Consider the following 17,526-nt stretch of genomic DNA (forward strand, 5'->3'; position numbering starts at 1 on the left):
CATTTTCGAGGCCCTTCCGATAAAGAGTTGGGTTGGACTAAGCTTTTGAGTCTCTAACCAGCTAAAACTAAATTGTGTACTGGCCAACCAATTTTAACAACGGTAATCTGTAACCTTCGACAAGACAGTGAATATAAGAAGGGAAAATTACATGATAGGAGCCGATTTAACTACATTACTACTAGTACTTTTATCAATATTACACATATAAAGATGTTTTACCTATTCTAAATAGTACTCTTTATTATCCAATATTGTAGTAAATGAAATATGTATGTCAAATAAACTTGAGAGGAGTACTCACTCCGTTAAATAATAATGTTTGCAAAATTAATGAATAATTTATTTATCTCTACTTATTTTATTCTCAATATTAACGTAAAAATTACATATATAACGACATATTTACTGGTATTTACTAAAAATCCCAATTATTTTTAAAATTTCATAATATCCCAACTTTTAGCCTTTGATGATACATATAACTTAAGTTAGATACATCTTACAGATACATGTTTTAATTAAACTGATTTGCACGTTTTAAGGGATGTAACGGCTAAACTAGCATTAAAACAACATTTAAGTTGTCTAATTATGGTAAAAACAAAATAATATCCCACAATATATGGTAATTAGTTTGTTATCCCACCATTCTAAACAAGAACCTTTCTGTAATCTAATTGCATAACCTTTCCAGAACCTTTTCAAATTGCAAAAGTTCATACGACCTGTTCAAAAAAATTAGACGACCTTTTTTTTTTATTTATTGATTTTGTTTGAGTAATTACAATGAATAATTCAGTATTGTTACATCATTTCGACGTTTGGGTTAACGATATCAACTACGAGGGCTATAAAAGCGATGGAATTGTGGCTAGTGAACATGTATCTTATGATAAATTGATTTCAACAATTGTTGAAGAATTGAAAATTGACGAAAGCAGAAAAAATTGAGGCTCGTTACATAGTTAATGGTAATACGGCATCGTTGTTAATTCATAACGAGATGTGTTTGAAGCTTTATATCGAAATTAAGAAAAGTGAGTGTGGTTTTGGGGCGTATCCCCTTATCATCACTACATTAGACAAGTCTGCTAATGAATTGTTATTTGATGGAAAAGTTGATGCAGTAAGGTGTTTAGAAAATCCATCCGAAAAAGTTGCAGAATTAATTAGTTATAAATCTAATTGTTCTGCCTCTTTGCCTTTGTTCGATATGAAGGGGAACAAGATCATTAGTGATTGCAAACATAGTGATGTTAAGGTTGGGCAAATCTACAAGGACAAGTGTACTCTAATTTCAGCTATGGCAAGTTATGCAGTTGAGTATTTCTTCAATTTCTATGCGAAAAGATCGGACAAGAAAAGGTATGTTTCGTCTTTAACGTATCAGTTGTTGTTAATTATCTCTATTTTAATGACGTTACATAATTATTGTTTTACACGAATTTATTGTAAAGCCGAGATACATATTTCTGTGCACATGATACATTTTTCTAATATTGTATTTGAGGTTCTATAGTTGTGTTTAATTATGTATCTCATTGTGTTTTAGTTTTATCTACATGAACATACGAAAGTTATATAATAGTATTGTTATAGATACATGTTGTACACATTATGCAGTTTATGTATCTATTATTTTTTTCAGCAGGTGAAGAAAATATGCTGAAGTTTTGTTTTCATTGTTGCAGCTATGTCCTAAGATGTCGTTTGGAGGATTATGTTTGGATATTTAAAGATTATGCCGGCGAGGGACTGGACTCTTTAAGGTTAGAATTTTTCAAGATGTCCACACATGCCTGTTGAAAGATCAAGTTTTCACGCAACTTCAAGCTACGGTTGGGTTTGTTAGTGATTTTGCTGCTCCAAAATTTATCAATTATAAGAGATTACAACTCATTATCGACTTATTTGTAAAGACTATTTTTGGATGTTATCTCAACATCCCTCTGTCAAATTATATTGAACAATTTAGGCAATGTTAGATACATCCTACAGATACATATAGTTAGTAGACTAATTTGCTTAAATCAAGAGATGTAACAGCTAAATCTCCATTAATGTAGCAATTAACCTAACTAATAATGGTAAAGGATCAATAAAATCCCACATAAACATGTAATTTGTTTCTTATTCCATATTTTTAAACAAAAAAATTTTCATTATCAATTTTCAGATAGAACGACTTTTAATTATTTTTTTATTCTGTTTGATAAACTTGCACATTAAGAATCTTAGGTACTTTCTTAAGAAATGGTGAATATAATAACTATTTCAATTTAACAAATTCATGTGAAAAGAGTTAGATGAACGATGCATGGTGAAAAGGCCAATAGATTGTATAAGCCCATGTTGCAAATTAATAATAGATACAAGCTTAAATAGACTGTATCTCTTGTTAAATATATATTGTGCACAGTGTAAAGCCTATGTACTATAAATACGTGAAGTACTTATCTGTATATATTTATTAAAAGAGATACATAATAATTTGTTTTAGATACAAAATAACTAATAGTATCTCACGTAACGTAGAAAAAAAATAAAAAGCATTTCTTTGTAACATATAACTAAAACGTATATCAAAACAATAATATATCAGAAATTGGAATAGCCATATGTAAATAACCCTGATAAAGCAAAACTACTTTATAATCAAAAGAGCTAATGTTTGTTTTTGTAAACATTCCAAAATAACCAACAGTTAAAGCATCTACTAACATCAACCAATCTATTAATTTACAACAAAAAACAACTACTTAATATTCAAAACACGATCTTTTGTTGTTGGTATGAAACTGCTCCTTGATCTCGGTGGATCATCATCTAAAGTATCAACTCTCAGCCTTTAGAGACTCATACTTGCACAAAGTGTTGCATATCTCAAACGATGGTATTGAGCATCAATACCCAAAGATGGTATGCCTAATCCCTCGCTCAGATACTCGACAAACACAGCTACAAAAACACCGCAATTCCTGCATAGTGATTACTAATTGAATTAAAAACATATATATGCTTGTAACCGATAACCATAGATACAAATTGTATCAAATAAAGAAAATAACAAGAGATACATACACCAGTATTAAGACAACTTTAATAGATACATACATCAACATTAACATAAAAACATAAATACAAATTGTATAAAATGTATTTGTTGTTTTAAACCTATATTTACACCTACAAAGTTGTATAAAAATTACATAGATACATAAATCTGTATTAACACAGAACCAGTGATACAAAATATATAAAATGTATCTGTTGTTTTACACCTACAAAGTTGTATAAAATTTTCATAGATACATACACCAACATTAACATATAACCAACAAAATAACGGTTGAAATAACATGTATCTATTGGTGAGCTTATTTCACAAAAAAATTAAACACCACGAGATACATATAAATGCATAAACAGTAAAACATTAATACAAGATAATACAATATGTATCTATAAGCTTATAAACATGCCTCTATTGTTATGTTAATTTAAAAAATACTTAAAAAATAATAAATACATATAAATTCATCAAGAAAGCACTAGTTATACAAGAAATTGAAGAACGTATAAAGTATGTCTAAATATGTATCTCGGTCAAATATTTTTCAGATCCGAACATGCAAATACCTTTGGAAGCCCTTCTCTTGAAATAACTTCAACAAGTCTTCTTCTTTTAGCGGAAATTTTACCTCCAGAGCTTTTAGAACTTCTTTTCTTAAAAACTTGAACTTCTTTTTTGCTATCCTTCTTGAAAAGTTTTTTCCGCAACTTCTTCATAATATGTGGATCGTTTCTCTGCTTGAATCTATTTTCATCAAAATCATCAGATTCATAGTCAAAACTATTAGGAACAAAGTAATTAACTTCTTCATTCGGTTTGATAATGACAAATTGAGAAATTTCAAGATTAAAAAATGATCCCGAATCTCTATTCATTATGTTAATTCAAAAAAAGTATACTGAAAAAATGATAATAAAAAACTTCGTTCAACAATAACACCGAAAAATCACTTGTAAAAATAGTCCCCAAAAAATTCTTTTTGAAAAAAAAAAACCGTCATACAAAATTAGAAGAAATTAAAAAAGATTTCAGTGGAAAATTTTATCTTAATTCAAAATTTTGAATTAGAGGAAAAAATGAATTGAAATCAACTCCTGAATTAATGACCTAGATGTTGGAAGAAGCCGTTCTTAATTTGGTAAAGAAAGAGCGTATGGTGAGGTGCCTTTAACTTGTATCTCAACTTTTAGTAAAAGTAGTAAATGTTGGGATATAAGTAATATTTTTAAAGTGGAGGAATTTTTAGTAGTTTTGAAACTTAAGTTGTTCTTTTAGGTAATTTTTTCAATATTAGATGGTATTTGTTATCCAATACATTTTTTAAGATAATAAACTTATTATATTAAAAGGTGATATAGTAAAAACACTTACTTTCTTCATTCGGTTTTACTTGTCACATTTTGATATGACATATTCATTAAGAAAATTAATTAATAACATAGTTATTTTACCATAATATTCCTACTCAATGATATTTACATTGTGTCTTGAAATTAATTTGGAGAAAATACAATTAATGCTAAGGATAAAATAGAAAAAAAAATTCTTAATATGTCAAAAATGATGAGTAAAGAAGAAATATAAAAATTAGTAACAAGTAAAAGCTAACGGAAGGAGTATTATTTATTTATTTTTAACATGTATGTTATGAGTCAATGGACAAGTATTATTGGATGAAAGGAGAATTAAGTAGACGTTTGACCATGAATATTATTCACAATATTTTGAAATATATTTTCACTTTATTTTAGAATATTTGTTTGTCATAAATATTTTTGAAATGCGTTTTCACAATAATTGAATTTTTAGAAAACACTTGAAGAGGTGTTCTCACTATTTTAAATTCACCTTTTGCACTTTTTAATTTAGATTTTTTTTTAATATATAGAAGCACTGGTTTCGACTTCGGTGCTTCATGTCAAAAATTTTTTATGCAAGGGTATTTTAGACATTTCAGCTATCAAGTTGATGATACGTGTATTGCTTAATGTTCTTTATGTATTACGTGTATTGCTCCAATTTATGAATGGATACGTAGCATCTCAAAAGTTTGTCCCTATCTCATCTCTTCACTATTATTTTATTTCCATCACAATTTTCACAAACTTCTCTCTCCTTCTAGGCTAAAAGTTTCATCTAATTGCTCTTAATATTTTCTTTCTGCTTCTAAATTTCATCCATCTTTGAGTAGATGAAGACTGTTGTAGTTGTTGGGTTTGCTAGAGACAAGCAATTTGGTGGATTTTGTTGGTGATTGAAGTGGCGGGAGCTGTAACAAACTCCCGAATCCTAAAGCAAATCGACTCTATTATTAGATTGTAACTTCACCTCAGGCCAAAGTTGCAATAACTTTTGAAACAAATAAGTATGTGTGTAATTGCAAAAATTTGACTACCTGTTGGGAAGTACGACGCTTTACAAATCTAACTCCCAAGCAAAAGATACAAGCCTCAAACATAGCCTTCAAACCAGGTTTGTTTACTATTTTTGATTCAAAAAATTAATTTTCTTCACATTTATTATTGGTTTGTAGATTATGAAGTATGGGGTTTTGATTTTCTGTTCATTCTTGAATTTTGCGCTGGATGATGGTTCTTTCTGTCTTACTGAAACTGTATGTCCAATTTTCATGTTCTTATGACTCCAGAATCCAAGTTGGCTGAAATTTTTTCACATATTTTTTTTGGTTTTAAGATGCTTCGCTATTCTGTAATTTTTATTTTGTGAATTTATTTTGCATATTAGTTGAAACTATTAGCAAGAAAATGGAGAAGAAGAAAATGATGACAGTGGCAGCTATGGCTATGACGCTCATGATGTTGTTATCGGCCAACATGGACACCGTTGGGATTGCTGCTCAGGGTGTCAATTGTTATGACAGTTGTAACACTGGCTGCGTTGGTATCCCACGTATGTCTATTGCTTTTTGTTCATCAAAATTTAGTAGATTGGATTAATATATAATAGCGAAGTAAGGAATTTACATAATAGGATTCGAAGGTAGTAATCTTTGACCTACGTTTTACTTTGCTGAACCTACCTCTGTCACTGGAATTATTTAATGAAATTTTGAGATCATACAAAAACTATAGCGAAAAATATTATTTATTATAACAGTAAAAGTTTGTTAAATTTTCAGCGAAAAAGTACCAAGCTTGCGATAAGAAGTGCCACAAAAGGTGTGGAGACGAAGGTAATTCTCTTTTTTTCTTTTTTCCTTTCCATGTTCTTTTCAGGAAAAATGTGGTGAATTTTGCACCAAAAGTTCTATTTTGATTTTATAGTGGAACACTAAACCTGGATAGTGAGTTGTAATTTCAAACATGAGTACTAAATATTGATCTGAGATCACTCAACTAGATCTTGCAGAAGATGTATAACTCTCCTCAATCCACGTAACTTTAACTCAGCGGACACCTCTATCTTACGCACCCTTACCTTGCATTTTTGTCATACTTTTTTTCAGGCTTGAACTTGATATGATGCATATTGTGTATAATCATAGTTGTCAGTCCATTTATGTGGTCGAAATGCTTCTTTCATGATTGTCACTTTGAAATTTGCAGTGTTTTCAAGAACCAAGAAATTGGTCATAGAGAGTATCCATTATCCACAAGTTCAAGGCTAAAAATGCAAGAGGATTCTATCTGATTAGTTTGAGGCAAAATCTACTACAAATAAGGCTAACTGAGAGAGGAAGATAGCAAGGCGGGAGGGGCTTTGGCTTACATATGAATTTTGGTTTCTTACATTCTCTATCTCTTACTTTATAATATTAGCTTAACTCATTTTCTTGATATTTAACATATTTCAGTGATGGCTTGAGCTCTCTTCTTCCACAGAATAACCCAATGCACAAAACATCTCGCATTAGTAGATTAAGATACTGACACTTTACAAACATTAGCTATCTTCATCTAAAAATTGACAAAAAACACGCATACATAACACACTTATCCAAAGCTTTACTTACATGTTCAGACGGAGCTGCTTTTGCTCATAAGCTTGAATATGTATTAAAAAGGAACTAATAAATATATTTAGATTTTTTTAATTGTTCTTGCAACGGTTGCTTGCCTCCGATAATATGTTTGACACTTTTTGTTGTATTTCTTTTATTGTTTCAGTTCTCTGTGTTCATTAAGATTTAGCCATGAAAATAGATTATGGTACCTTATTCAACTGAAGTTAAAGTTACACCTTTGAAAATCATTCAGTAATTTATGTCACATAAAATTTATAAAAGAAGAAAGTGCTTATGTATTAGTATTTTTTTCCATTTCTAATGATAGAATATTGGTCAGTTGTTTTTTTATTATATGCATTTATTAAATTCTGAATTTTTTCATAGTTTCAACAATGTTCACTAAATTTTTATTGATTGTGTAAGTTTTAAATATCTAAAGTGTGATGAAGTGAATTTTTTTTAAACTACATTTTTTTCTTTATGAAGTTTCTGACTGTATATGTTGTTTCTTTCTTATGCAGGTGATTTTTGATGGGTAAATTTGTTTGGCAGGATTTGAACATCAATCAGAAAAATTATTGGGGACCAAAATTGATATTGGACTTAAAATGTTATAAAGACTTTTTGGACAAAGATTGATATAAATTAAATTATGGTAAGTACCAACAGTAATGCTTGGTTAAAGTTAGATTGAGTTTGAAAAAAAAAATTAGAATGGAATAATGGTAACAAGAATACCTGATTATGGTTTAAAATTGATTAAAAAGATAAGGGGAAATCCACTTTTTAAAAAGATAAATGACTTTTGTCATGATTATAGATCATTTTCTTCAATTTAAATCAAATCAATGATCATTATGTTTAAGATTTACTAAAAATTGACATTGGACTTGAAATGTTATAAAGACCTTTTGAAGAAAGATTGATATAAATTAAATTATGGTAAGTACCAGCAGTAATGCTTAGTTAAAGTTAGATTTAGTTTGAAAAAAAAAATTTAGAATGGAATGATGGTAACAAGAATGCTTGATTTATGATTTAAGATTGATTTTAAAAATTAAAAAGATAAAGGGGGATCTACTTTAAAAAAAAGTGATTGACTTTTGTCATGATTATAGATTATTATCTTCGATTTAAATCAAATCAGTGATCATTATGTTTAAGATTTACTAATACAATAACATACCTATGGGAAGGTAGGTAAAATTTAGATAGTAAGGTTTGGAGAAGGTAAAATGACGTAAAAAGATTTGGAGAGAGTAAAGTAATAGTGAAATTTGGAGAAGGTAAAATGATGTAATTACATTTGGAGAGGAAAGTATAGTGAGGTTTGAAAAGGGTAAAATGGTTTAATGAGATTTGAAGAAGATAAGAGGAAAGTATAGTGAGGTTTGAAGAGGGTAAAATGGCATAATGAGATTTGGAGAGGATAAAATGTATGCAGTGAAGTGTGAGAAGAATAAAATATAAGTAAATTTTATTACTATTTTAAGGAAATTAAAGAAAAGAAGTATAAAGATTATTTGTGAAAAAATTTTAATTGTAGAAAAATTATGTTTGAAAAACTAATTTAAATATAATAAAGTAAATTTAGGTACAAAAAGTTGATAATCACTTGGCTAAATAGGACTATGACTAACAACAACATAATGTTTAGTACAAGTCCATTAATAGAGTTTTTTGGCCTAATGTTTTCTTTTTCCTTTTTCTAGAAAAAAAAGGTAGTAAAGTTTTCTTTTTTGTTTTGAAATAATTGCAATTCTTTGTATTGTAATTTTCTGTTGGTGTAAGTTTCATGAGTATAACAAGTTTCATTTTCACAAAGTAATTATAAATGTTCTTTAAACTTATATACAGTCAGACCTTTATACAACAGTTATATCTATATCAACATTCCACTACAATAATGAGTCATTACTATGACACCTATCATTTAGTTGCTCCATTTGTATTTACGTGTATACTTTTGCACATAACTTCCTCTTTCTTGCTACTTTGATTTGAAGATGTGTTTATCCAATTTTTAAGGTCATTGCTGCTAAAAATGGTGAGATCTCTTTAAATGTCTCTTTCTTTCTCTATTAGTTTCTTTTGGGATTTCAAAGTTGCCAATGTTTGTTCCGCTTCTACCCATTTTGAATGGAGAAAAAAGCGGTAACCTTTTATCTAACTTTTTAAGGGGTTTTCCTTATCCTTTGATTATTTGAAATGGTGATACCTGTTTCAATATAATTATTTGACTAACACTTTTATTTATTTGATGCATATGTGATACTTCCAGGTCCAAAAGAATTTGTACACTCATTTAACACCTTCCTATGGCTCCTTCAGAAGAAGTTTACTGCTTTTGCAAGAACTAAGTACTTTTATCATTCCTCTTCTAAAGACCAAAGCAGTCAAAGATGCATATATTGGAGAAAAAGAGAATTTTAATGACCTGAAAAGTGAAATCAACAAGCAAATTGTACAGGTTCACGCGACATAGAAGATCCCAAGAGGAAACTCAAAGAAAGAAAGGTTGAAAGGAAGCACAAAGAAGAGGGTCTTACAACATAATGAAGGCCACCCCTCAGCTAACTAGGAGCACAATGCATCGCACTTTATCGTTATGTAAATAAAATACATGTAATTATTGTGTAAAACTTTGTTACTTATCAAATTTTTATTTTACTTAATTTTTAATTACTCAAAATATCTCTTGCGTTGGGCCCATGCTGACACGAGCCTTGCACCTCTACTAAAAAAAAATCTAAATTTTTATTTTCATAAATTAATCTAATTTTCATAAAACTCTAAATATTTTAAAATTTATTTTCACTTATTATATTTTTTAACTTTAAAAATATCTTATTTTAAAATATTATGACCAAAGAGAGCTTCAGTTTTGTTTTCAAAAAAGTGAATAGTTTATTGATTTTTTTTAAGGGATAATTACATTACTTAGCCAATATTAACTTCTAATTACTTTATTTAGCCTAGTTTCAATTAATTATAATTCATAACCCCCTCTTACTTATTAATTTTTCATAATTACAATTCATAGCCTCTCTCATGTATTTTTTTCCTCTATTTTCTATTACTTTCCTTTTTTTTCTTTTTAAGTTTTTTCCTTTTTTTTTCTTTTCCTTTTTTTTTCGTTTGCTCTTTCTTTTCTTTTTTCAATTTTTTTGTTTTCTTTTTTTTCTTTTATATTTTTTTCTTTTTCTATTTTCTTTTATATTTTTTCTCCTTTTTTATTTTTTTCTCTATTTTCTATTACTCTTTTTTTTTCCCAGTTTTTTTCTTCATTTTTTCTTTTCCTTTTTTTTTGTTTTCTCTTTCTTCTTATTTTTTCAATTTTTTCTTTTTCGTTGTCTTTTTTTCATTTTGTCTTTCCTTTTTTTTCCTTTTTAGTTTTTTCCTTCTTTTTTTCTTTTCCTTTTTTTCGTTTTCTCTTTCTTTTCTTTTTTCAATTTTTTCGTTTTCTTTTTTTTCTTTTGTATTTTTTCTTTTTATTTTTCTCCTTTTTTTTTTTTCTTTTCTTTTCATTTGTGCGAACTAGCAAAAATAAATATAAGTGCAAACTATAAAATATAAATGCAATGGCGAATTATAACATACAAATACAAGTGAAAATTATAACATACAAATACAAATGCGAATTATAACATATAGATACAAGTGTGAACTATCATTTGTATTTTTTAATTATTGAAAAGGAACGATTGATTTTCTTTTTACAAATATTCGTTTGTATTTATTTAGACGAGTTGTATTTATTGATACAAATAAATACAATTTAAATTTTTATAAAAATACAATATGTATTTGTATTTTTAAAATCGTTGGTTTTATTTGTTTGTAATTGTATTTGTATCAAGTGATATTTATTTATTTACAAATACGAATAAGAATTTTGACATACAAATACAAAATGGTACATTTGTATCAAATAATACATTGGATATTTATATATTTTAGAATCAAGAAAATACAATTAATGCATTTACTTGTTTGTATACAATTACAAATGATAAATTGTACATAATCATGGCTAAATACAATATGCAATCAACTTACAAATACAAATACAAAATAATTCTTTAAAAATAAAAAGACATCGATGAAAATAAAATACAAATATAATCTAAATATACAAACACAATAAAATCATAATACAAATATAATCCAATATAATATACAGTCAATTATAAAATACAAATACAAAACAGTTCTTTAAAATACAAGTGCGAATTATATAAAATATAAATGATGGTGCGAACTAACAAATACAAATACAAGTGCGAACTATAAAATACAAATATAAACGCGAACTGCAAAATACAAACACAAACTTTAAAATACAAATATAGTTATATCATTGAATACAAAAATATAAATGACGGTATGACTACAAATAGATAAACAATTATGATTTTTACGTTATCATCAATGACTTGTGCTCGAGTACTTATATTTTTTAAAAATACAAAAAATATAAAATAGAACAAACAAATGATAAAGAAAATAAGTACAAAAAGAAAAAGAAAAAGAAAGAGAGATAGAAGAGAGAAAAAATATAAAAAAACAAAAAAAAAAAAGGAAAAATTAGAAAAAAGAAGAAGAAAAAACGAGGAAAACACGAAAAAAAAATTATAAAAAAATAATAAAAAAAAATAGTAATTTTTTTGGCAAGACTAAATATGTAGTGTATTTATGTTTTTATGAATACTGACTACTAAGTAAAATTGAATATAACGGCTGTGAATCGAATACAGCAGCTAAATGGTACTGTATTTACATTTTATATGAATATAAACTATTGATAAAATCGAATATAGCGAACGTAAATTGAATATATCAGTTATAAATGATAATTATGTAAAACATGACTATAAAAGGTGAGTTTTCTAATAAAATATAGTTATTTTTGAAAATCCCAAACGAGTTTTAAATAACAAAGTATATTCAGAAATTAGGAGTAATATAGTAATATTTTGTAAAACCCTCCTAAAATCTGGACAGTTCTCCACCGTCCGGCGAATCGTCGACCATCACTCCGGTGGTTCCAATGCGGAGCACCATCGTAACTCCTTCAATATTCCTTCTCTTCCTCCTCCTCCTCCTCTCTAACCCACTACCTTCTTCCTCCTTTTCCTTCCCCTTTTCCAACTACCATACCCTCTTCTCTCTCTCCCACTCCCTCTTCTCCCGCATCGCCAATCTCCGTGAATCTCGGGGAGACTACAAAGGCGCTGATAGAGCTCGATCCATTGCTAGGAAACTGGAGAATTGTTTGGGTATTGGGTTTTGGAAAGTAATGTGGAATGTTGGTTGGGATTATGCTAGGAATTATGCGTGGAGAGATGCTACGTTGTCGTTTGAGATGTTTGGTGCTTTGTCTGAGTTGAATGAGATTCTGCGTGGTCTTAGTGAATTTACGAGTGTTGGTTCGGATAGCGAAAGGGTTAGTTGGATGAAGCGGAATTATGATAATCTTTTCAGAGTTTCGAAATCTCTTTTTGGTAGATTTCGGAAGGTGTTTCGACAACCTGTAAGTTTCTACTACTTTTATATTTTTGGGCTAATTAGTAGTAACAGAATAGTATTTGCATATTTACAGAGCACTGGCTGGCTTCCTTTCGAGCACACAAAATAAAGAGCTCATTTCACGCCCATTATAGTTATTAAGTTACCTCTGTTTATTAGATTTTTTTTTGAGGATTGAACTTTATTAAGGAGGAGTAGTTCTTTAATATAAGGTTATAGTTGGAAACAATTACTATTATTTGTATTGAATTGCTAAAGGGTAGCTCATTTTTATTCGCCTGGGTGATGGATGTATTGACACGACATATTCAAGGAGAGGTGCCTTGGTATATGTTATTTACTGATGATGTAGTGCTTATTGACGAGACCCGAGGAGACTTAATGATAAGTTGGAGGTTTGGAGACAGACTCTAGAGTCTAAAGGGTTTAGGTTGAGCAGGATCAAGACGGAGTACTTGGAGTGTAAGTTCAGTGATTTGACGCATGGGGCTGACGTGGTTGTGAAACTAGATTCTCAGGCCATTGGAAAGAGAGATATTTTCAAGTATCTTGGGTCTATGATTTAGAGGAATAGAGAGATTAACAAGGGTGTCATGCACCGTATTGGTGTAGGGAGGTTGAAATGGAGGCTCGCTTTGGAAGTCTTGTGTGATAATAAGGTGCCTCCTAAGCTTAAAGATAAGTTCTACATAATAGCAGTTCGACCAACGATGTTGTATAGGTGTCGGAGATGAGGATGTTGAGATGAATGTGTGGACTTACTAGGAGGGATAGGGTTAGAAATGAGTTTATTCTAGAAAAGGTGGGAGTGACTTCGGTGGAAGACAAGATACGGGAAGTGAGGTTGAGATGGCTTGGGCATGTGATGAGGTGGTGATACAAGTACAATCAGGTAGATGGACTTATGTGAGAGTGTGTTGGACCCGAGACTTGGTGTGTGCAATTGAAGTGCAAAAGAGAACCTAAATGCACAAAAAATCAGCCAACATACTACACTTGATGGGCGCCTATTCTCTAAGAGGCCTTTTGGTCTTTTTGCCTTTTATTTCTCTAAGGGTCTTTTGGCCTTTCATTAGTTTTTTGATGATATTTGTAAGTCTTGTATGACTTAAAACACAACTCCTCTCTTCCTTAAGAGGCAAACCGAAACTAGGTTTCAACTTGAGCGTGGAATCATTCGTGTTGGATTCATGACTTGATACGTTGGTGTTTAGAGGAGGTAAAGTCCCTCTTGTATCAACGTAGGAGTTAGGCGTTCGTTGTGTGTAGTGTTAAGGGTTCAAGAGTCAACCAAATTCTTGGGTTCTTAAGATTATACCATCACTTGTCTAACTATCTATCCTTTTGTTCATTGTAATCGTTGGTTCTTTGTTCTTGCTAATGTAACCCGTGAGGTGTTGTTATTGTTACCACATTGTTGTTGTTCATCTTGTCTTCATATTGTTGTTGTTAAATCTAGTTTGGGGTGACTGTTTTGGGGTTGAAACACACCCTTATATCTTGTTCTTGTTGTTGTTGTAGTGAATCCGAGAGTGGTCTCCAAAAGGTCCTCGGATCCTTAAGATTAGTGGACTGTTTTGGAATGTGTTTTGTGTTCTCCTTGTTTTTCTTGTATCAGGCGGTGCACGGATGCCCTAGTTCGGAGGTGTAAGAGACTCACTATGGATGGTTTCAAATGGGGTAAAGGTAGGTCAAAGAAATATTGGATGGAAGTGATTAGGCGTGACATGGACCAGTTACAACTTAGAGAGGACATGACCCTTGATAGGAAGGTGTGGACTGTGGAGGACGCAGATTATTGTAGAGGGTTAGTGGGTCAGAGTGCATCCTTACTAGTAGGGAGGAGTGCTTTGTTTGTTGATATAGCTGTGGTCATAGTGATATGCATGTGCCTTGTAGTTGCTTATTCGTGGTGTTTTGGTTATGTTTGGGATTTCAAATAGATAGTTCATAGTATTACTCTGTGGGTGTCTTGTTTTTTTTATTATCTAGTGGTGTGTTATCTCATTTTTTTGTTTGTTTTTATATTTTTTGCTTGCTATACGGAGGACATGACCCTTGATAGGAAGGTGTGGAGGACGCGGATTAGGGTAAAGACTCACAAACATAAACCTCCAACAGGATTAAATGCTAAAATGACAAAGTTATATGTACTTGGGAAATAAGAAAGTTAAACCATAACCAAGGAAGTTCTCTCGGGTATCGTGCTTGTATATGTAAAGTTGTAAACTTGAAGGAGGAGAGCAGTGCTAACATGTTGGAATGTGAAATTTATATCTGACGGTTCTTTGGAAGATCATAAGGTTGTATTAGACAAGAAAGGAATTTAGAGTTCAATTTTTGCCCCTTTTCATTCAGTTATTCGTCAAAAAGTTTTGAGGTTATTGATTATTGGTAGACTGAAAATTGGTGCAATATCTCCTACTTTGATTGAAATCTTTGACACACACCTGCCACTTCTTGGGAGTCCAAATTGGATGTTTTGGAAATTACTATAAGTCAAACTTGCAATAGTAGTTGGACAAATTTTCCATTCATCTCCAACCTGAATACACTCGAGGGACATCCATCTTTAGCTAGGTTGTGTGCTTGAATTGATGCTCATATTGAGCACACAATAAAATGGAACTAGAATGGAACATTAATAGTCCTGTCTTTGAGCACACAGGAATCTTGACTAGTACAGGATACTGATTAAATTATCATATAATGAATAATGATCTTGCGTTTTTCTTTCCCTCCTAAACACTAAAAAAGAGAATCATTGAATATCTTAATTGAAGGAAAAAAAAAAAAAAAAAGGAAGTTTCAGGGGCCTACAATTCCTTTTTTCTTTTAAATTGAATTTCGAACAGTTACTAGAGTGGGGGCTGGGTAGTTAGTGATTAGGAGTTGTACCAAAACTCGAGGATAAAAACTGAATGTATGACGAGTTTGTTGTTCTGTACTTGGTATAAGTTTGTTTTAATTTTTTATTGTAAAGCAGGGTCCGCTGAAGGAAGCCCTAGAGACACTTCAGAAGGAAATATTAGAAGGTGATTTGCTTAAGGACTGCCTTGAATTGGGTTCTGCTGATTTGAAGGGCTTGATCACGATTTTCAAGGATATTTCTTCAAAATATACCTCTGCTTTCTCTAGCCGGGCAGACCTGTGACTGAGTGAAGTTGAAACCAAGGTATTATGGTTAACTCAAGTTTTGTTGTTCTCCAGTGCAGTACTAACACAAGTGTAAAAGCTCAATGTGAAGAAGCTGAACTTTTTGTTTTCAGGCTTGTATTTTACTTAACTTGTGACGAGCCAAAACTATCATCTGAATATTTTTGATAGTATAAAAGTTGCTGATTTTGTTCAACAAAAAAAAAAGGCTTTCTGAAAGGAACTCAAAGAAATCTTCTTTATAATTAGTGTGATAGTACTCATATAATAGAAGACTAGAAGCTGCCTGACGTGGGCTGTAAAAGTATATTCAGGCTGTAGCTATAGCAGTCAGTTTGGTCCCTTGTGCAGTCCTCTCGGACCTTGATGTAAATTCTAGTAAATGTTAATTCACATATTCGTAACAAAAATGCTATTTCCGTTGCATTTGTCCAAATTGAAGTATCAGTTTCTTTTCCAGCCAGGACAATCTGAATTTTCCTTGCCTTAGACTTGGAGGAAAGTTCTTGTGTTGGATAATGCAGCGATGTGCTTGTCCGAACATTGTCATGGTGACCTACTTTCAAAAGGTTTTTATGTAGTGAAAGAAAATGCAAATTAAGGTTGTTTCTGCCTTCATTTTGTTCTATCAAGTGTTAGTTTACTCTACTAGCATTTGTTGCGTATCTCACCATAGAGCACAGAATTCATGATGGATGATCATCATCACTCCCCTGGACAAGAGAAAGAAAAATGGAAATGGTAGTGATGTTTTTAGCTTGGTTTGGTGTGTGGAACTGTTTTGCTGTTTAGTCTAGCAAGTATTAGGTAAGAATACATAATTAAATCAACTATTGCAGACGTCAAATAGTTTGATATAAGTTCTGGATTTGTCCAAGCATCTGCTCTCTATTGATGGTAAGCCAGATTAATGTGTTTATCTTCAGTCTTGTTATCATGATTGGAAAACTAAACAGCTTGTGGACTAGAACCAGTAATATTGTTAAAAGAATCTAAGTGAAGCATTGAAAACTAATGGTCCTTTACATGTAATTCCAAGTTTCATTTTTTGAATAGCCCTGAAATGTATGAACACCATTATATAATGGGAAATGATTCATTCAGCACAGAGCACACAGATTCATGTCACATGCAACTGGAAATTTAAACTGTAATCATAATATGATGTTGGATAGTGAATGCTTCCTTTAGTTTAAACTGAAAAACTAACCTACACCAGAAAAACTAATTTTAGGATCTCGATTATTTTTTCTCCTTCCTATTTGCTTTTTCGATTGACTTATGCTGGACAAGATTCATTTGAACAGAGGACTAAAATAAAATTAAGCGTAGTGTATTAAAATGTTTCTAACTACTACTCATGTATGTTACGACGAGCGTATAACAACTAAGCTAATTTATGTAGGGGCTTACCTTTTTATATATGCAAAATGTTTATTCTTGTGACAAACGGTCTAATAATGGACATAATGGACAAGGGTATTAATTAGTTTGACTTTAGTAAGATTGTACAAATGTATACCATGTGCATTGTCATAATGATTTTTTGTAATGTTGGATCTTAGGGGTGCTCGAATTTTGACATTTTTTATGGTTGAAAGACCATTTATTATGAAAAAATTACATTTATTAAGTCATTAATGCCATGACTGATGTGTCAAGGTCACGCAGAGACTCCAAAAGACCAATTTCATCAGGATAAGAATCAGCGTGAGAATATAGGTTATTATCACTCGAGAGAGCCAATTAGTAATTGAGCTCGATTGACTCTGCATTTTCAAAATAAATTTAAAAAACA

At 30.7% G+C, this 17,526-nt stretch overlaps 1 protein-coding gene and 1 long non-coding RNA gene across 2 annotated transcripts; both read left to right on the forward strand.

Annotated features, from left to right (window-relative positions):
* The first annotated feature begins 5,147 nt into the window (after window positions 1-5,147).
* On the forward strand, window positions 5,148-8,547 carry LOC107853627. The gene is made up of 5 exons (XR_001669831.2): window positions 5,148-5,548; window positions 5,822-5,986; window positions 6,216-6,269; window positions 6,643-6,817; window positions 7,565-8,547. It is a non-coding gene; the product is annotated as an uncharacterized LOC107853627 (long non-coding RNA).
* A 3,401-nt stretch (window positions 8,548-11,948) lies between these two features.
* LOC107853631 lies at window positions 11,949-16,346 on the forward strand. Its single transcript, XM_016698611.2, has 2 exons — window positions 11,949-12,576; window positions 15,559-16,346. The coding sequence occupies exons 1-2, from the start codon at window positions 12,094-12,096 to the stop codon at window positions 15,724-15,726; spliced, it is 651 nt and encodes a 216-aa protein (XP_016554097.1). The 5' UTR covers window positions 11,949-12,093; the 3' UTR covers window positions 15,727-16,346.
* Window positions 16,347-17,526: the final 1,180 nt, after the last annotated feature.

The sequence above is a fragment of the Capsicum annuum genome, chromosome 2, assembly GCF_002878395.1.
Source record: "Capsicum annuum cultivar UCD-10X-F1 chromosome 2, UCD10Xv1.1, whole genome shotgun sequence".
NCBI lineage: Eukaryota > Viridiplantae > Streptophyta > Magnoliopsida > Solanales > Solanaceae > Capsicum > Capsicum annuum.

Excerpts from the sequence above, each read along its gene's own strand:
- LOC107853631 (XM_016698611.2), top strand. The coding sequence starts at position 12,094 with ATGCGGAGCACCATCGTAACTCCTTCAATATTCCTTCTCTTCCTCCTC. Across the intron at positions 12,577-15,558 it reads GGAAGGTGTTTCGACAACCT|GGTCCGCTGAAGGAAGCCCT; the intron begins GTAAGTTTCTAC and ends ATTGTAAAGCAG.